The sequence below is a fragment of the Euprymna scolopes genome, chromosome 45 (genome assembly GCF_053919585.1).
Source record: "Euprymna scolopes isolate OS-2025 chromosome 45, ASM5391958v1, whole genome shotgun sequence".
Classification (NCBI taxonomy): Eukaryota; Metazoa; Mollusca; class Cephalopoda; order Sepiida; family Sepiolidae; genus Euprymna; species Euprymna scolopes.
In genome coordinates this window covers 8,035,216-8,056,799 of record NC_136526.1, presented here as the reverse complement: position 1 = coordinate 8,056,799, position 21,584 = coordinate 8,035,216, and the positions used below count along the sequence as shown (strand labels likewise).

Here is a 21,584-nt window from a genome sequence, read left to right as displayed (position 1 = left end):
ATAAAAAAAAAAAATGAACAAAAACACTCATCCAGATTCTTCGGACTACCAATCTCATCTTGTTTTAGAATAAAGCTGTAGTGTTGTTTTCTTCAGAGTGACAACTTTATCCTGCCACAAACTCAAGAACTTTCATCCTTTTATTAAATGTGACCAAACTAACAAAGTCTCCTGATCTCTGTAGCATATTCGGATATTCCATTAAACACCGAGTTAGTAAAGACGTTGAGAATATTATTTTTCCTCTCCTCAATTGACCATTTAAATACAGGGTAAGGTATCTGGGGATACTTTAAACAGGAAATGAAAAACAGGAAATGAAAAATCGTTGTAACAAAACAAATACGTTTTATTCTCTATTCATCCTACCTTCAGTTTCTATCACTGAGGTCCTTAAACTATATCCAGTGGTGAGGCCCTAGCTTGGGGGCTTTGGGGAGTGTGGAGCCACCCTATAATTGCCATTGCTTCCAGATCCACTCCGACCCGGAGTGGTAATACCTGTTAGGGTCCCAACTATGAGTTAAATAGAAACCGACTTGCAAACAACAAATATATTCTATTAAAAAAATTTTCTTCCAAATCTTTGGATTCGGCATTAAATAACCTGAAAAGGGTTGATATGCCGTAAAACGAAAACAATCTTCTATCACCGACTCAATTTGAGTTTGAAAGCGACTGCAAGTTTTGATCAGGTGGTCCATTGTCGAGCTATTGCTTCCACCAGAGAAGATTTGGTGTTATGAGGATGTTTATTGACTTCCGTTTCAACGATGCTCCACATGTGATAATCCAAACGATTACGGTCTGGTGAGTTGGAAGGCCTTAAGTTTGATGTGACATGATCATGAAAATTCCCGGTCTTGGTTTTGAGAGATTTATGGGATGATGCTGAATCTTGTTGGATTGGTTGTTTTTGTTTTACGGCATATCAACCCTTTTTAGGTTATTTAATGCCGAATCCAGTAATTTTGAAGAAAAATTTTTTAATAGAATATATTTATTCTTTTTAAGTCAGTTTCTATTTAACCCATAGTTGGGACCTAACAGGTACTACCACTCCGGGTCAGAGTGGACCTGGGAGCAATGGCAATTAAGGGGTGGCTCCACACTCCCTAAAGCCCACAAGTTGGGGCCTCACCATCGGATATAGTTTAAGGTCATAACCAGGACCGAATCTTGTTGGGAGACATACGCCCTTTTATTAGCTACGTTGGCTCATCCAAAGCATAAAAATGGTTCAAAGAGTCTCGACATAAGAATCTGTATTGATTCTAAGGCTCTGTGGAAAAATGGAGGCATGATATGCCTTTTACTGATAACGCCACCAAAAAACTATAACTAGCAACTTCTAAAAATCTTGCAATTTCTGAATCATTGTGCTTCGCTTTTATAGACACCATTACGTGTTTTTTCATTTCTTTAGTAGTACTTGCCATAGGATCTTTTGAAAGCAGAAAACATTAATTAGTATTGTTTATCAATTAAATTACAAAAATATAAGTGTCCTCAAATAGCTTACATACATACAGGGTATGTAAGCTATTTGAGGACACTTATATTTTTGTAATTTAATTGATAAACAATACTAATTAATGTTTTTCTGCTGAATATATATCTTTCTTTTTTTTTTTTTTTTGCCATGTTGTTGTTGGAGGAAAGAATCAGTAAAAGTCCGGACTTCTACTAATTCTATGCTTCAACAACAACATTTAATTTTAAAATTATTTTTGGGGTGATGGATTGGTTGGTTGTTTTTGTTTTACGGCATATCAACCCTTTTCAGGTTATTTAATGCCGAATCCAGTTATTTTGAAGAAAATTTTTTTAATAGAATATATTTGGGTTTTTTTTTTTCCCCCCCAAGTCGGTTTCTATTTAACCCATAGTTGGGACCCTAAAAGGTACTACCACTCCGGGTCTGAGTGGACCTGGGAGCAATGGCAATTAAGGGGTGGCTCCACACTCCCCAAGGCCCACAAGCTGGAGCCTCACCATCGGATATAGTTTAGGGTCATATCCAAGACCTTGAGTGATGGAGGGTATATTTTTCTGTTTATTTTTTTTAGCATTGGACTCAAATTAAGGCCAAAGGCTCATCTATATTTGAGACCCACAGAAAGTTAACTGATGGAATATATATAAACATTATTTCATGGTAAACAACTGATGCTCCCTTAAAAATTAAATTATTGTTGGTACTATAGTGAATTCGAGAGAGCAAGTTGATGCATTGATTGCAGGTGATTAAATGATTTACTGACTAAATAGTTTTCTAACGAATGATAAAAAATATCTTTTTTTTGTATAGTTTTAAAGGTTAAAAAATTCGAAGACTATATATGTATAACAATAAGCTACACAAATTTCGTGCATTTCATAAAAAACTAAACCAATATACACAAAGATTTAAGCAGACATATCTGAACACACTCAGAGAACTTAAATGATTACTAGACACTATCCTCGACTGTCTGTCTTTCTGTATAGAGGTTTGTCAGGACAATCTGGCATGAGGATACTTTTGTTGGTTTAATTAATAACCTTTGTTAGGTTAATTAGCAACCTTAGTTAATTGTGAAGTAAATAAAGTGAACGTACCTTTTCTTTAAATAACTTCATTTGTGGAAGGTATATCTTTACGATGACAAAGAAGCAAATAAATTAACAAGACATCATTTTATCAGCACACAGGAAACGCATAGAAAGACGCATCTTATTTATTTACATGTATACACAAAGAAAGCTATACACCAAAGAGAGAGGTCGTGGATATGACCTTAAACTATATCCAGTAGTGAGGCCCCAGCTTGCGGGCTTTGGGGAGCATAGAGCCACCCTTTAATTACCATTGCTCTCAAGTCCACTCTAACCCAGAGTGGTAGTACCTGTTAGGGTCCCAACTATGGGTTAAATAGAAACCGACTTGAAAACAACAAATATGTTCTATTAAGAAATATTTCTCCAAAATCTTTGGATTCGGCATTAAATAACCTGAAAAGGGTTGATATGCCGTAAAACAAAAACTGCCAACCAACCCATTGCAAAACTCATTCATGTTCTGCAGGGCAAGGAACAAAAATGATAAAATCCACTATAAAACAACCAAACCAAATACTACAAACTAGCGATTAAAGATACAAAAAGCTTAAAGAATAAAAACCTTTTACAAAATAACTGGATGCAACATGAATACTATTTCCAAAATAATTGTATTCAGCATTAAATAACCCAAAAAGGGTTGATAAACCGTAAAACAAAACAACCAAACCAAACTCAACAAATAAATATTTGGAGATATAAAGAACTTGAAGCATAAAAACCGTTTCCAAAATAATTGGATTCGGCATTAAATAACCAGAAAAGGGCTGATATGTCGTAAAACAACCAAACCAATAAAAAATTTTCTTCAAAATCTTTGGATTCGGCATTAAATAATCTGGAAAGGGTTGATATTTATGCCGTAAAACAAAAACAACCAACCAACCAAAGAGAGAGTACTTCGCATTACAAAAATCAATCAAAGGGAAATAACTCAGAGTGCCTAATTTAAAGTCTATGTCATCAGTTAACAAAGGGAGGCAACTGCTTATAGTTCACATCATTAAACTCTTCAGTCTATAAAAATTCATCTGATAATTTCCAATAACTTTACCCTACAAGTACCCATTTACAATGCCTCCCCACGGGACAGAGTTAGACACCAGGGTCGTTTTTTAACGTGGAGAAAAAGTACAAAAATAAAAAATTGTCTCAGTCGTGAAGGACTGCTCCTCCACAGAAAGAGAACAAGAAATGGAAGTGCAGCATCTGAAGACAGATACTACTTTGATCTTGGCCAAAAATCCCGACTAAATATTCAAATTCACATAGTATCCACGGCCCAAATAAGATCTCCTCAGTATGGCTAACCAATACTGGTTTTTTCGAGGAATCATGCACCTTCTCCAAGTGGTGTTACTTGAAGTAATACCACAAAGCTTGTTTGTATTTTAGTGTTAAGAACCGCCGACAGATCTCGCTTGTCAGAGGTCGATAACTCTTCCTTTTCTAAAAGTTAGTACAAACTAAAATTATATTTTTATACAATCTTTCTGTACAAAAAAAAAAAAAAATCTTAAACCTCTATAAATGTTTCATGTTTTTTAAATTATATTTTGCTACATTTTTATACAACCTTACCAAAAAAAAAAAAAAAAAAAAATTCTAAAAACAATCCAAAAATGTTTCATGGTTTTATCATTTATTATTTATTTTCAATTATGAGTCACTCATTGAAAAAAAAAATTATATCCACCAGATAAGATAAATTCTTGCCCTGGAATTCAGTAAAACCAAGAGACCACAACCTATTTTTTTTTTTTTTTTTTACATAGGTATAACCACTTCTGAAGGCCCCGAGACCACTCGAGGATAAGGGTTAAGAGTGTACAGTAGTCAATTGGACAATGTAGTAATCGTTAGTAATGGAAATTTGGTAAATTTGCTAACTTAAGTGGAACAACGGCTCATCAAGAACTTGTTTACGTTGGACTTGAAGACAATCAGATTGTAGTCAGCTGGAAAGCAGGAAAATGGTCAATTTAATGGAATATACGAATATCTATGCATATCATATAAAGATCAGGAGACTTTGTTAGTTTGGTCACATTGAAAGAATGGATAAGCTTTTATATCTTATATAAAGATCAAATGTTAGCCCTTTAAGAAGGGTCCCCTTGATCTGAGAATAAAAATACACTTCTTGCACACAAATTGGATACCTCTCAAACTACCTACTGTACTTCCTGTGTACCAATTATCATCAGATTTAGTCAACATATCCATTTTACATGATGGCATGTGTTGGACAGCTTTAAGAAATTCACTTCCAAACTAATCTTTCTTTGTCCAGGTCTTTATTTACACCTCAAGTTTTTATGTTTAAAAATGAAAATCAAACTTTATGACTAAATAAGGAGCAACAGTCTCTAATCGCCAATTTGAAAAGAATCTCAAGAAACAAAGGGAGGTAACTCAACATTAATTTCAACTTGCAAGGCTTTTTGTTGTAAAGCCTACTAATTCCCATTAATTGCTTAAAAATGATTATTTTTATTAAAAATAAAGCTGTTTGATTAATTTACGTGACTTTAGGAATATGATAGCTTCATTTCGACTTGGGTATTTATGTACATAAACCAGATTTTTTCTTCATTTTTTTTTTAATATATAAGGCGAATTCTAACAATGTTTTTTTTCAAAAAGGTAATGGGATAAAAAAAAATAAAAATAAAGACAAAAAATAAAAAATAAAAAGAAAAACAAAAAAGCAAAATAAATAAAAAATAAAAAACAATGGGAACAAAAAAAAACAAAAAAATAAAAAACACACAATAGAAATAAAATAAAAAATAAAATAAAAACAAAAAATATAAATAAACTATATGAAAATATTAAAATAAAAAAATAAAAACGAAAATGTAAAAACAAAATAAATAACAATAAAAACGCAGCATAACATCACAAAATAAAAAAGAAAAGAAAAAATAATAAAAAATAAGCAATAGCTGGTCATCACAGTATAAGTAAATAAAATAAAAAATGAAATAAAAATAAGATAAAAATAAAATAGAATAAAATAAAAAAAAAATAAAATAAAAAATAAAATAAAATATAAAATGAAATAAAACAAAAAATGGAATAAGAATGAAAACAAAAAATAAAAATAAAAATAAAATAAAATAAAGATGAAAATAAAATAGAATAAAATGAAAAATAAAAATAAGATAAAAATAAAAATAAATAAATAAATAATAAATAAAAAATAAAATAAAATGAAATAAAAATAAAATACAAAATAAAGTAAAATAAAAATAAAAAATAAAGTAAAATAAAAATAAAAAATAAAAATAAAAAAAATAAATAAATAATAAATAAAAAATAAAAATAAAATAAAAGAAAAGAAAATGGAATAAAATGAAAATAAAATAAAAAATAAAAATAAAAAATGAAATTAAAAATAAAGTAAAAATAGAAATAAAGTAAAAATAGAAAATGGAATAAAATGAAAAATAAAATTAAAATTAAAAAATGAAAAAAAAAAAAAACAAGCTTACCATCACAGTATAAGAATGGTTGTTTTGATGAGAACCAAATTCAAATCCCTGACCGAAACATTTCAGACACAGTTTTACCATCTGCGGACATTGCGCACATTTGATATAAGGTTCTTTTAATGGCACAGAACAACTGGGACACAGGAGACAAGTTTTCTCCGCTTCATCCATCGGAATCTGAGCAGAAAATAAAAATTATTATAAATACACAAAGAATTTGAATTTTGTGGCTTCCTTTCTTTTTTTTCAAAGCAAAACTGAAATTTTCCGTAAAAATTATTTACTAACAAAACAAAATATTCACAAGCTTTTGCCGAGCTCTGGCCGGCCCTTGTGGAAAAGGTATGTTCCCAGTTCCAGACCCGTATTGAGGCTGAAGGCGACTAAATTTATTAGATTTCAGCTCTACTACTGGCAGAAGATGGGTGCGGCAGCAGGACTCAGGCTTGGTTTCAGAAGAAATGCTACAACTTTGTACACTTCTCTCACTGTCCGCCCTTCCTTCCTTGACCTGAACCCGCTACACTACTTTGTTTGGTCATACACTGAGAACATCACAAACATGACCTCCCACAATACCAAAGCTAGCCTGATCGCTGCCATCTGCTGAACTCCATCCAGCGCTTGTGGAAAAGGCATACTCCCAGTTACGAGTATGTATTGAGGTAGTGTTTGAGGCTGAAGCTTGCTACATTGAATTAATATCAGCTCTATTACATAATCTTCACCTTTACTCCTGACCTGGAATGGAGAGGCTCCATGTTTTGACAAGCTTCTGGGTTTGACCTTTACTCCTGATCTGAAATGGAACACATACATCGTCTGTTGACAAGGTCACTGGGAAAATGGTGGGATCCTTCTACCGCTCCAGAAGATATCTCACTACTGATGCAATTCTCTATTTATAAAAAAGCCAAGTACATCCAAGGATGGAGTACTGCTGCCACATATGGGCAGGAACTGCTAAAAACAGCCTATCCTGCCTTGACAGAGTACAAAATAGATTTCATGGCTTAGTGGGGGATGCCCTTTTCTCTTCCCTACAACCTCTCTCCTACAGAAGAGACGTTGCGAGCCTGTCTTTGTTTTATCGTTACTTCCATGGCAAGTGCTCGTCTGAGCTCCAATCTCTCGTCCCCGCTTGACAATCTTTCACGAAAAACACCCATCTAGCTGAAACCACTGGCAATAATTTTCTCCATTCTTTATCTGTGCCTAAATCAAAACGTAGATTCCATGAACAAAGCTTCTTTCTCAGAAGTGCATGCCTGTGGAACTCTCTTCCGTCCGCCTGTTTCCCACCTGACTACAACTTGGATGTCTTCAAGTCCAACATAAACAAATTCCTGATGAATCGCCCCCTTAAGTAAGACACTTTATCAAATCTCCAATACTAACGATTACTACGATGCTATCCCATTGATTACTGTACATGCAATAACCCTTATCCCCGAGTGGCTTCTGGGCCTTGATAAGTAGGGACTTCCATGTAGAAAAAAACAAAAAAAAAAAAACAAGTTACCTGAATTGATTTTTTTCAAGAAAAGTTTTAAAATAAAGCTGCAGTTTTGTTTTATTTAGGATGATAACCAAGCACCTCCAAAATTTACCACAGAATTAACCCCCCCCCATATGTAACACAATGTAACTTTATTATAAATTAATATTATCAGTATAACTTTTGTACCATTTCAAAGAAGAAGGGCAAAATAAACCAGTAATAATTAAAAAAATTTTTTTTCATCGAACGGAAATAATGAAATTGTGAGACGAAAATCGTGTTTACATAATTGACGCTTTAAAATAACGTTCCCATGTAGTAAGCATTCCGAACGTGAAAACATACCCGTGTTTAATAAATCTAGCAAAAATCAACTAATGGTCAGATGTTCATGAAATTTTCGATACTTATCCATTTTAGAATGACATTACATATAAAATGCAGTTTCCGTAAAATATACGAGTGGAAATATTTTTAAGTGCGTACCCCCCCCCCCATATTTATTTTTACTAAATTTGAACAAAATATATTTAAATCTATCGAAATTTCTATTTATTATGTAACATTAAAATTCAAATAAGTAAAAATTATTCATGTTTTTAAAATTTAAATACATGTATTGATCAGAAACTTACCTTGGAGTTGCAATTAAAAAAATGCTATAAATTTATTATGGTTTTTATTTAAATAGCGTTTTTTTCTAATTATAATATACTATAATCAGTTGAATTTCCAAAAAAAAGAAACTTTGTAAACATTAATTAATTTTTAAAAGATTAGAATGATTAAAATTCCATTATTTAAAAATGTTCCGTTACAACATAGATTTTCAATTAATTGTGTTTAATTTTCTTTTTAAATTTTAAGTTCTGATATAAACATGGCTCTTGTCAGCTATTTTATCTCCAAATTAAAACTGATTTAAAAATATTATTGCACAAATATTAGACATTTTATATACCCCCCCTCATATTTTGTTTGTCTTTTTATAGAACAAAAGTATGGAAGCCGATGGTTACCTAAATGAACATTCAGTAAAACTGTATTTGATATTTAATATACAAAATGTTTATCATATTATTATTCATTAAATTATGTAAATCTTAAAACCTAACAAAATTATAACAAAGATTAATTATTAATGGCAGTTTGAAGAAGATAAACAAAGGTTTTAAAAAATCATTAAGTCGCTTCTGCTTTTCCATAGTTCGTATAGTTAACACAAGTCTGACGTCACGGAATCAGGCTTTCTTTTTTTTTCACATTGTTTTGGCAGTCCCTACGGAATACCCTGGCCAAACTTAAAGATCGGACCGAAAACTCGAAAATGAAATGAAACGAAAATTATGGGTTTGTATTACTGTACACTAGGCACCGCCAAAAGTGGGGGGGCAGATCAGTACTTTTTGACGGACCGTCTTTTTAAAAATCTACCAAAAATCAGATAATTATCCGATCAATACGAAATTTTCAGCGATTATTAGGAGAAGAATGAACTTTATAACAGTGTACTTATTTTTCATAAACGATATTTATATATATTTTTTTTTTTGCTTACAAAACCCCCCCTTGTTTTGAAGTGGGAACAAATATGCTTAAAATAATCATCTGAAACTGAATAAAACATATTGTGTTGTTGTAAGGGACAGAATTATTGATTAAAAAAAAAAAAAAAAAAAAATTGTTTGCATACCTTATTTTGACGTCTGAATATCAGAACTTCGATTGTGTTTAATTATCCCGCTTTTGAGTTTTGAAGTGTGAAATTCGGTGAATATGTTAAGTAAAATAATTAATTTAAGTTAAGCAAAACAAAAAAAAAATTTTTTTAATATTTATACGAAAAAAGCCATTTTAAAATTTTTGATAAATAAATTAACAATTGTTTTTTAGCGAGCCGAATAATGCATGACCATTATTAAACAGGGCAGTCTTTGAATAATCGATACAAAAAAAAAAAAATTTGATAAATATTGTGCCCTTTGTGTTAAAAATAGCATCATTTTTTTCGATCTCGTTTGAAAACGTTTGCCGCCTTTCGACTACGGTGGACCAAACGCGCTGAAATAATTTTTTTTTATTCTGCTTTAAATTGCCCCCCCCCCCATTTTGGGGAGCCTGGCCCCCACACACATACACATTAAAAACCAAACTCATACAAATGGTCACCCATCTGGTACTGGCCAGCCTCAGCTTAATAATACATTGAAATTTTCGTCACTGAAAAATAAGTTTTTTTGGCCTGTTTGGTCTTCCATAGTTTTCTTATCATCAAAAGAAAACGTAAACAGAGTCGATCTGAACTCTACGTCGACGCGAAATATTTGGTTACCTATATGAATAAGTGGAATTATTTGAAATTCAGGTACTTATATTATAATATTTTTGCATATTCTCTTAGAAAATCATCCTAAATCTTAGTTAGACAATAAATAAATAAATTAATTATTTCAAAAACCCTTTTTTTTTTTAATATTTAAGTACGTTTTTTGTGCAAGACAAAAAATGTCAATTGTTAACTTTTTGGGAAAATTTAACATTTAAAATTGAATTAAAAATAGTAGAAAAAGTTTTACATTATTCTGTTTTCTATATGATAAAATTCAGGGTTTTATCTTTCTGGAAAAAAAAAAGTTACTCAGAAATAATGGATTTTAATAAATGTAATTTCGTTTTAAAAAACAACAACAACTTGATTTTGCGGCCATTTTTGGCGGTGCCTACTGTACACATAGATTCGAAAAATTTGTCAAAAAACAAATATATAACAAATAAATGTTATCAAAGGCAAGATAAGTTACTTTTCTGCCAAACTGGATATATTTTTTGTGTTTTTATTCAATGTAACATATTTATTCAGCTCGAAAAACAGTGTTTACCGATGTATTCAAAAATTCAAGATGGCGTCTCACACCCTCTTTAACACCGTAAGTATGGAAAAGAGTGTTATAAATAAAAAACTATACAAAATACTATTAAAAACCCGCCGAATATATGTCAACCTATGTCACGGTAACATATATTGAGCGAGTTTTTAACAGTATTTTATCCGGTTTTTTATTTATAACATCTTTTCCCACACTTACCGTGTTAAAGAGAGAATAAGACGCCATCTTGAATGTTCCAATACATCGGTAAACACTGTATGGTTTTCGAGCTGAATAAACATGTTACATTGAATAAAAACACGAAAAATATATCCAGTTTGGTAGAAAAGTAACTTATCTTGCTTTTGATAACATTTATTTGTTATATATTTGTTTTTTGACAACTTTTTCGAATCTATGTGTACAGTAATACAAACCCGAAATTATTTTGTTATTTTTGTATGAACGAATTATCTTTCTTACTAAAATGAAATAAAATTGTTGGCAAATGTGTAGTTTAGCAGCGTAAATTATTTGACAAACAAAAATGTTATAAAAACTATTTATTTTTATATAAAACACATTATTAAACCATAAGGCTGAAATAAAACCCGAAAAAAATTCATTTTTTTTTTCATCATTTATTAGATTAAATGTACGACAATGGAGGCCGCCATCTTGTTTTAAAATTTGGCCTTTCTAAGATTTGACAGATTGGCCTTTTTAAGGCCAAATTCGGCCTTTTTTTTTTTTTAACGTTCTTTCATGAACTGTTTTGGCCGCTATATTTTTTTTTGTAATAAAAGTGCGCAAAAAAGGCCGAATTTAGCCTTTAAAAGGCCAATCTGTCAAACCTTAGAAAGGCCAAATTTTAAAAGCAATACAGCGGCTTCGTCGGATTGTCGCATATTTAATTTAGTCTAATAAAAAATGAAGTGCAGCAGTGCACTTATTGATCCGTGTTGAAATAATAACGTTATTATTTAAAAAGCCATTCTTAACATGGGGAGGGGAAGGTGTTTTGTACTTATTCTATACTTTAACCTTAGAATTAAATAAAAAAAAAAAACATATCATAAAACATTAATTAAACTTGGAAATACGATTTCAAAAATAGCGCGGATCAAGTGCACTCCACTAGTTTAGGGAATTTCCCTAATAAAATAAAATAACACAATTCTATGAACAATGACAAACAACTTCTTCAACTTAACAAGGGAAAGGTTTATTCGCAGAGCGTACTGAAGGAAGAAAGTAGAGTCGGGTCTCCACTGCCTTACGAGGTAGTTACAGCCGGCGGCTGTCGTCAATACCTTTAGTAGGAGCAGCGAAGAGAACAGGCGTCTAGCACCGACGAAGGCTGGTAGCGTAAGAGAGAGTTTTCTTTTGGGACCGGAAGCTGTCTGGTCCCTAGGGGTTAATTTGTATTCGTGTGCAAATCCTCAGATTGGACAGTTTAATGCCGCATCACTCACTCAGAGGAAGCGAATGCGCAAGAAGAAAAGGGGTCTATTTGTGTCTGCTACATAACCCCCTGCTTAGGCTGAAAGCCGACAGAGAGAAAGGTAGCATAACAAATAGCAGAAAGAAAAATACAATAAGTAATGTCCGTGTCTTTAGGTCATTTTCTTGCAGAAAAAAAAAAATGTTCTTACTTTTCTGTGAATAGTTGGAATATTTGCAGAAAACGTTCTGTTCTAAAAAGGAGAGAAGAAAAAATGTTCTTTTTCAACAGAAATACACTGTTTTGCAAAGTCTCTTCGGCCAATGTACCCGTCGACCACTACGTGTAGTGGTCACATAATTGTTCTCACGTGGAACATTTACCTCAGGTGTATGATTATGCTGTGTGTATGTTGGAGGAATGTGTGGCTCAGGTGTTAATGTGTCCAGAAAGGCTCTTTTTACCCTATCTACCGATACTGTCTCTTTTTTACCACTAATGTCTAGGATAAAAGTTTTATCAGTGCGCGAAAGCACGCGATAAGGGCCAGTGTAAGGTGGAGTTAGGGGGGCTTTTACTGCGTCCTTTCTAAGGAACACGTGAGTCCATGTCGCTATGTCCTTCGGAACCAAAGATTTAATGGTCTGTTCCCTAGGGTGCATCGGCGGTAGCTTACTGAGATAAGCTCGTAGTCTGTTGACATATAGAGCTGTGTCAGTTGATATATCCTCTATCAGGGTCAGCATCTGACCTGGCAATGATAGAGGTGCTCCATAGACCAGTTCGGCTGTGGAATATCCCAGGTCCTCCTTGATTGATGCCCGACAGCCAAGAAGGATGACCGGTATGTACTCGCTCCATCGCTGTTGATCAGGGTAAGCGCGTAATGCAGCTTTCAATTGGCGATGGAAGCGTTCTATCATCCCATTCGAAGCAGGGTGATAGCTTGTTGTCCGAATGCGAGTGATCCCGAGGATCTTGGACAGTTCCCGGAATAGGTGGGATTCGAATTGTGCACCACGATCAGTGGTGATTGTAGTGGGAACTCCGTAGCGCGATATCCAGCCTGATATAAGGGCTCGCGCTACAGATTCAGCCGAAATGTCACTAAGTGGGATGGCTTCTGGCCACCGTGTGAAACCGTCTATGCAGGTCAGGAGATAAGTGAATCCCTGACTGACCGGCCATGGTCCAACCAAGTCAATGTGAACATGGCTAAACTGAGCGTCTGGGGTGCTGAATGTTCCAAGGGGTGCGCGGATATGCTCGTGCACCTTTGACTTTTGGCAGGATACACAGGAACGTGACCAAGCAGTGATGTCACGCCTCATGTTAGGCCAGAAAAATCTAGCTGTAATCAGCTTTACTGTGGCTTTGCGTCCGGGGTGTACCAGGTTGTGTAGAGTGTCGAAAACCACTCTACGGTGGGTCGTTGGAACGAATGGTCGAGGTGAATCCGTTGAGGTGTCACAGATGATCTGCATGTCAGAAGTAGGCACGGGCAGATATGCGAATTTGCAAGTCGCGAATTCAGGTGACGATGGATCCAACGTGTCCAGACTTGGCTAGTCTAAGGCCATCTGTTGCAAATCGATATCTGATGGTGAGGACAGAGAATTGATGGGCAGGCGAGACAATGTGTCTGCTGCTGCGTTCTGCTCACCCGCGATATGTCGGATATCGCTAGTAAACTGCGAAACAAAGTCCAAATGGCGTGTTTCGCGGGGAGAATATTTGTCCGGCTTAGCACGCAGTGCGTATGTAAGCGGACGGTGATCGGTGTAGATCACAAATTGTCGGCCCTCGAGTGAATGTTGGAAGTGTTTCACTGCGAGGTACATTGCCAGTAGTTCACGGCCAAACGTGCTGTAACGTTGTTCGGCCGGTTTCAGCTGTCGCGAAAAGTATGCAAGAAGTTGTAACTGTTGTTGGTGCTGCTGTTGCAGCACTGCACCTACAGCTGTGCCCGATGCATCAACGACCAGTGAAAACTCGGCATCGGGTACAGGATGTGCCAGCAAAGATGTCGTCGCTAGTTTATTTTTCACTTCAGCAAATGCTCTAAGTTGGATCTCATTAAGTGAGATCTGCTCGTTTTTCTTCTTCCTGTTCGGAAAGAGGAGCTAAGAGATCCGCACAGTGTGGGATAAAGCGTCTGCAGTAATTCAACAGAGCAAGGAAGTGCCTAAGTTGGCGAAGTGAAGTGGGCGGTTGAAGGTCTTGTAGAGCCTTCACCTTTTCCGGCAACGGAGATATACCGTCTGGGCTGATAATGTGGCCCAGGAAAACTAGTGACGTAACACCGAAAACGCATTTACCAGGGTTAATCCTCACTTGGTATTGCTGAAACCGTTCAAAAAGTAGGCGGAGGTGAGTGACGTGTTCCTCAGGTGAGGCACTAGCCACGAGAATGTCATCTATATAGTTATAGACGAAATCTAAATCACGCACTACTTCATCCATAAAGCGCTGAAAAGTACTGGCAGCGTTACGTAGGCCGAAAGGCATAGTAAGAAATTCAAACGCTCCAAATGGAGTTGTAACCGCAGTTTTGGGTATGTCGGCCGGATTCACCGGGATCTGATGGTAAGCCTTAACCAGATCTAGCTTCGAGAAGGTCTTACAACCATGCAGAGAGGAAGCAAAGTCCTGAATATGCGGGATTGGGTAACGATCAGGTACCGTCATGGCATTGAGTCGTCTATAGTCCCCAGTCGGACGCCAATCTCCGTCTCGTTTTGGGACCATATGCAGAGGGGAAGCCCAAGGACTGGACAAGGGGCGTATAATTCCCAACTGTAGCATATGATTAAATTCTGCCTTCGCTGCTTTAAGTTTATCCACAGGGAGGCGACGAGGGCGTGAGAACACAGGAGCACCTGTGGTCTCAATGTGATGTTTTGTGGTGTGCGTGGGTTTGCTCACCACAAAATTTAAATTGGTTAACTCCGGGTAGGAGTGTAGCACCTCGTGGTATGGGTCATTCGCAGCGGCAATGAAAAATACCGGGCTGATAGATGGGGCATTCGATAACGAGCCAGGGACGGAAAGTTCTGTGCTAGCGTCTATCAGCCGGCGTCTGCGCATGTTGACCATTAAATTAAAATTATGCAAGAAATCCGCACCTAGTATGGGGTACGGTAGATCTGCTACGGTGAAAACCCACGTAAAGTCTCTCCGTAAATTCAAGTCCAGAGAACGTGAAATTTGACCATACGTGGGGATAGGCGAATGGTTCACTGCTTGCAGTGTTATCAATGACACTGGTGGCCTTTCTTTAAGTAGCCTAAGTGGCCATATGCTACAAGCAGCGCCAGTGTCTACCAAGCAACGTGCTTGAGATTTTACGTCAGTGACGAAATAGGCACGGATATTTGCATTTTGTGGAAAGTTTGGCGTGCTCGTCTTTCCACAATTTAGTTTCCCTGGTTGTTAAAAGTGCAGGGCATTTTACAGTTCCGTGCTTCAGCGCCATAGCGACTATGATAAAAACATAGTCCCGGCATGTTTGCACGGCGACGGTGGTGCGGGGAAGATGAGCGGCTTTTGTAGCGGCGTCTGGGTGAGTGCGACCTGCCCATATTGAGCTTGCTCACCTCTCTAGTGAGGCGTTCGATGGCCGTTAGTATAGCCACCGATGTAGCATCCTGTCTTACGTTTGCGGTACCTGCGGGTACCTCAGCAGGCTGTTGTGGAATCGCCGCGGTGGTAGGCCCCCTCACAAAGTCCATGACCTTGTCCGCCGATGCTGCTACTACATCGACGGTGTGTTTTTCAAACATTGGCGCAAGTATGGCCTTTACCTGCACCGGCAGCCTTGAGAAAAAGAGCTGCTTAATTAAGGCACTGTCAGGAGGGATGTCCTCTGCCAGTTCCCTCATTCCGGCCTGCGGTCACCTAAGTGCTCGTCATGGACCAGCGTTTGAAAACGCTTTTCCGCCGACACGGACGTCCATAGTAGCACCTCCCGTTTTATGCTATCATAAGTGGAGTTTAACGGGGTGTCCGTTATTAAGTCCTTGACCGCAGGAGTCAATGACGCGGGGAAAGCACTGAATAAAATGTGCAGCTTCGTTTGCTCTGACACGTTGTTCGCCGCAAAATAAGACTCGAATAGAGCAAACCAAACCCGAACATCACCGGCGAAGGCAGGCAACGTTGTCATCGTCACTACCGAAAGTAGATACAAAATATTTAAAAAAATATATATAATCTATCCGAAATCTGAAAGGACGCCAAATATGGACCACGTGGAGAAGAAAGGAAAAATATGGAGAAAATCTTTAAACAGAGACAATACAAAAAAAATTTTTAACAGGCTAATGGGGGAGGAGAAGAAAGAAACAAAATTACCATGAAATAAAGCTAAAAAAAAATTATATCAGGAAGAGCCGTGAAGCAAAAAAATGTGGACAATATGGGTTTTTTTTTTTTTTTTCTTTTTTTTGTAAATGTGTGTGAACCTGAAGATAAATGAACTCTTTAAGTACTTACATTTTGGCCGAAGAGTGCTAATGCGGAAAAACTTCGTGAAAGTTCTTTTTTTTTTTTTTTTTTTTTTTTGTGTTGAGTTTTTTCTTATGCGCGGTGCGCGTTAACACGGCAGAAATGTTCAAGGTAGAAAAAAGATAGCATTAGAAGTTATTCCTGTGGGTAGTGGTTCGCTTGGTTTTCTTTGTTGAGAAGTTCGTTTTTTTTTTTTTTTAAGTTTTAAACGTGCTCTCCCGAATCCGTTGTCTGTTTATGTGGGTGGTCGGAAACCATGTGCTGGTTTTTAAAATGCGCGCCTTCCTTGCCCTGTTAAAACGCGAAAGAAGTGTCTGTTCGGAAATTTGTTATCACGACGGAGTCACCATTTTAGGGAATTTCCCTAATAAAATAAAATAACACAATTCTATGAACAATGACAAACAACTTCTTCAACTTAACAAGGGAAAGGTTTATTCGCAGAGCGTACTGAAGGAAGAAAGTAGAGTCGGGTCTCCACTGCCTTACGAGGTAGTTACAGCCGGCGGCTGTCGTCAATACCTTTAGTAGGAGCAGCAAAGAGAACAGGCGTCTAGCACCGACGAAGGCTGGTAGCGTAAGAGAGAGTTTTCTTTTGGGACCGGAAGCTGTCTGGTCCCTAGGGGTTAATTTGTATTCGTGTGCAAATCCTCAGATTGGACAGTTTAATGCCGCATCACTCACTCAGAGGAAGCGAATGCGCAAGAAGAAAAGGGGTCTATTTGTGTCTGCTACACTAGCACCAAAAATGAATAATAATAATTATTATACTGATTTGTTTTTCGTTCTTGTTTTTGGAGGGGGATATCCAATTATAGACCTTGTACAACACCCCCCGCCCCTCTCCACCGCATCCCACCAATGTAAACAGAAGTTTTGTAAAATATTAAACAGTTCTTCTGCTCGGTTAATGTCGGCGCGTTACTTGCGTTAAAACGGTTAATTAAACTGCATAAGCACCTGTTAAAATACTGTACAAGGTCTATAATTGAAGTGGTAATTTTAAAGGAATTTTCGAGGAATTTTTTGTAGATTTCGATGCGCTTTAAAAGAATATGGTAACCGTTTCCGTCGTAAATTTACCGTTTCCGTTTCGCAGTCCAGCCTTCGTTTACGCTACGCACGAGCATAAAAGAAGGCTGTTAAATGTGCACTTGCGTACCAAACTGCCTTATCACAGTGTAGTAATACTACACTGTAGTATTGGCGAAAAATTAAAATTAGACGAAAAACATGTAATGCTATCTCTTATCACGAGTGGCCATTTTTGACGCGCGAGCTGAAATGGAAAATAGTTCCAGAGTTCAGGGGTTAATACTATACAAAAGAAATCAAACAAAAAACTTTTTAGACTATAAACACACAAAACATGCCCCCTCTCTCAGGTGGTCATAAAGTGGGTGCTCATGTTCAGTTAAATTTACATGGAAAAGTGATCACCGACTTTTCGAAAAAGTAATTGCTTTGTATCATGAAAACTATTTTTTTTGCGATGGAAACGGTTTGCAGATTCGTTTTTAGCACACCGAAATCTACAAAAAAAAAAAAAACTAAATAAAAAATAAATATTTTGTTATATACGAACGTAAGACGGGCCTTAAAGTAAAATAATACACAAACACCGTGACAGGGTTAGGGTTAGGGTTAGGGTTTAGGGTTAGGGTTTAGGGTTAGGGTTAGGGTTAGGGTTAATTCGCTGTCACGGTGTTTGTATAAATTTACCGATATTTCCTGGTAGCCGTGGTTTATTCCGAAAGCCGTTCTTAATATGGGAAGGTTGAAAAATGAGAAAATGACTTTCGGAATAAGCACCCCCAACCTCCACAATTTAAGAACGGCTTTCGGAATAAACACCCCGCCAACCTTAATTAAGAAGGGAAAAAATAGTTCCGTTCAGATTCTGTAAAAGTACCAAAAACAAAACGTGAAAAAACTATTTAAGAGGAAGATCTGAGGTAATCAATCACCAGAAAACATTTTTAATACAAAAATAACCCATCATCTCTTTTCTTGTGGATAAATGAAATCAAATAATTATTTAAATATATATTTATTTACTTACAGGACGAAGAACCCAATCGGAAGAGTAATTTACACGTGTTTTGAAAAACGGGAAATAATGACCAAAATATGGCGTTAAGAGTTATCCCCCTTGAATAAAGAATAGAGGGCGCCCAGGCAGTGTTACCAATTTAGCGGTTTTCCCGCTAGATCTGGAGATTTCGTTTGCAATCTAGTGACTAAAGCTAGCGGCTAGCGTTTTTTTTTTCTAGAAAAAAAAATGCAGATTTTTTGACACTCATATATACCCGCAAAGATTAAAAAATAAGCTAAATGTGTAGTTTAACGGCGTAAACTATTTGACTGCCAAAAAATTATAAAAACTTTATTTTTAAAACACATTATTAGACTCAACGGCTGAAATAAAACCAGAAAAAATTTAATTTTTTTTTTTCATCATTTTTTATTATACTAAATGTACGACATTCGAGGCCGCCATATTGCTTTTAAAATTTGGCATTTCTAAGGTCTGACAGATTAGCCTTTTTAATGCCAAATTTGGCCTTTTTCACGCTCTTTTATTACAAAAAAAGATATAGCAGCCAAAAACAGTTCATGAATAAAAACGAACGACAAATATCGAAACATTGTCAAAAAACATTAATTCCTTTACCCTCAGTTGGCTTGTTTTTTACAAGGAGGGACCGGTGTTGCGTCGCTGTTTTTGCAAGCCATCATTTCCTTTTCGATGACTATGCTTAATTTCGACATTCGCGACTTCTGTGAACGATGTCGCATAAAGCAGATTATTTCGAACGCCCGTAATGTCACAGTAGCAGTGGGCGCATCGATAAGACTGTTTGCTTTTTTTCACCACTGGTTCGAGCCTGCTTACTACTCCCATTTTTTTTTATACGCTCTCACGGGTACTCGCTGCTATTTCAATTTGTTTTAAATCATTTTTTTAAGGCTTTGGTTGTTAAATCAATCCCCTTACACACACCGTGACACACTCGGGCAACGCCGGGCACCCAGGCTAGTAAAATAATAAGAGAAAAATAAAATATCCCTTATCTCAAAAATGGTGGGATCCTTCTACCACTCCAGAAGATATCTCACTGCTGATGCAATTTTCTATCTATATAAAAGCCAAGTACGTCCAAGGATGGAGTACTGCTGCCACATCTGGGCAGGAGCTGCTAAAAACAGCCTATCCTGCTTTGACAGAGTACGAAATAGACTTTGTGGCTTAGTGGGGAATGCAATGCTCTCCCACAGAAGAGACGTTGTGGGCCTGTCTTTTAAATTAAATAAAAAAATATATATCAAAAATATTTTTTTTTAAATAAAAATAAACGTGAAACTTTGCCATGCATAATAAAAGGAAGCGTAAAACTTAAAACAAATAAAATATTTTTTAAAATATTTAAATATTTTATTTTTAAAAATATTTTATTTATTTATAAAAATATTTTATTTATTTTTAAAAATATTTTATTTATTTTTAAAATAATTTTTTTTTTAAATATTTTATTTATTTTTAAAAATATTTTATTTATTTTTAAAAATATTTTATTTATTTTTAAAAATATTTTATTTATTTTTAAAATAATTTTTTTTTAAATATTTTATTTATTTTTAAAAATATTTTATTTATTTTTTAAAATATTTTATTTATTTTTAAAAATATTTATTTATTTTTAAAAAATATTTAAATGTTTTTAAAAATATTTTATTTATTTCAAAAATATTTAAATATTTGTAAAAGTATTTTATTTATTTTAAAAAAATATTTTATTTATTTTTAAAAATATTTTATTTATTTTTAAAAATATTTTATTTATGTTTAAAAATATTTTATTTACTTTTTAAAATATTTAAATATTTTTTAAAATATTTTATTTATTTTTAAAAATATTTAAATATTTTAAAAAATATTTTATTTATTTTAAATTATAAAACTTTAATAATTAGTGAATCTCTCGACAAAGTCTTCCTTTCTAGGGCAATTGCTCTGGACACATCAAAGGCCTTCGATAAGGTATGTGTAGTGGACTGGTGGATATATTATATGTATACCCCAGTCGTATGAAATATGAAAAATGAATTGTCTTGAGGAAGAAACGAAAATGCGTTTATTGAAACAAATGAACTAGAATTTATTTCGTGAAGAAACAAATAAAAGAAAAGGGTACAGCGCGTGTTTAGTTTGGCGTGTGTCACTCGCTGTTAACTGGTGAGAGGGAAAGTCTATTGTTGTAGAGAGAGAGAGAGAGAGAGAGAGAGAGAGAGTGAGAAAGTCAATCCAGTTCATGGAGAGAGAAAGTTTGTAAGGTGTACATACTGTCTGTTGACTCTTGCCCCACACATAGTAGCAGGGGACGTGAGACGTGAAGCACGCGGGCGCGCTGCAAAGGAAACGGTTGGTCCGTCGACCGCCCAGGTCGGGAGCCGAATCGAAAAAGAAGGAAACAGCTCAGGTCTCTTGCTTTTGTGCTTTTATATTTGTTTCCAGCGTCCTTTGCGCATTTGTGGGTTTCCTTTAAAGGGGAAGTGACGTTGCCTATGTGTGCGTATGTGTGCGCGTATGTGTAAGTCTGAGGAAGCTACAGACGGCCAAAAAAACGGCCGGGTAGCTGAAACAATAATGTAACTTAACAGAAAGACACAGTAAGAAAAAGTAAAACGCATATTTGCTCTAAAATAGTATTGAGCACTTTCTTCAGATTTTATTAATTACCATTTCCACTAAAAGAGCAAATAGTTAATAAAACATGCTAAAGAACACTTTGAAAAAGAGTTAAAAACATATTTAATCTGAAAAGGAAACACTTAATAAGTGTATAGTCCTTAATCCGCAGAGTTTCGAAGAAATACTTTCCTTCTCATCAGAGGGTAGGAATTAGCAAATAATTTATGACTGAAACGGGAAATGAAATAGGAAATTCTCTCCCGAAACATACGAACACATAAAAATTCAACTTAAAAATTCATTTTTCACGACAGTTTTGTTTTGTTTTATTTATTTATTTATTTTTACTAAAACGATCGATGAATTCAATATTTCAGCACCGGGCGTAATTTGTTTCTTTGAAATATAAAACTTAAAAGTTTTTTGTTTTTTTTGTTTTATAATATAACTGAAATAGGAAATGAAATAGGAAATT

General features: G+C 35.3%; 1 protein-coding gene across 3 annotated transcripts in view; it reads right to left on the bottom strand.

Annotated features, from left to right (window-relative positions):
• Nucleotides 1-18,613, bottom strand: part of LOC145269032 (transcriptional adapter 2-alpha-like) — a 97,153-nt gene extending 78,540 nt beyond the window's left edge. For 2 of the 3 annotated variants that reach the window (XM_080124627.1, XM_080124625.1), the window contains exons 1-2: nt 18,479-18,613; nt 6,099-6,275 (exon numbers count right to left, since the gene is read on the bottom strand). In XM_080124627.1, coding sequence (XP_079980753.1) covers nt 6,099-6,269 — 171 coding nt within the window. In that variant the 5' untranslated portion in view covers nt 6,270-6,275; nt 18,479-18,613. Of the gene's footprint in view, nt 1-6,098; nt 6,276-16,404; nt 16,515-18,478 lie in introns of those variants that run through there. The other variant, XM_080124626.1, reaches the window with a different exon arrangement.
• Nucleotides 18,614-21,584: the final 2,971 nt, after the last annotated feature.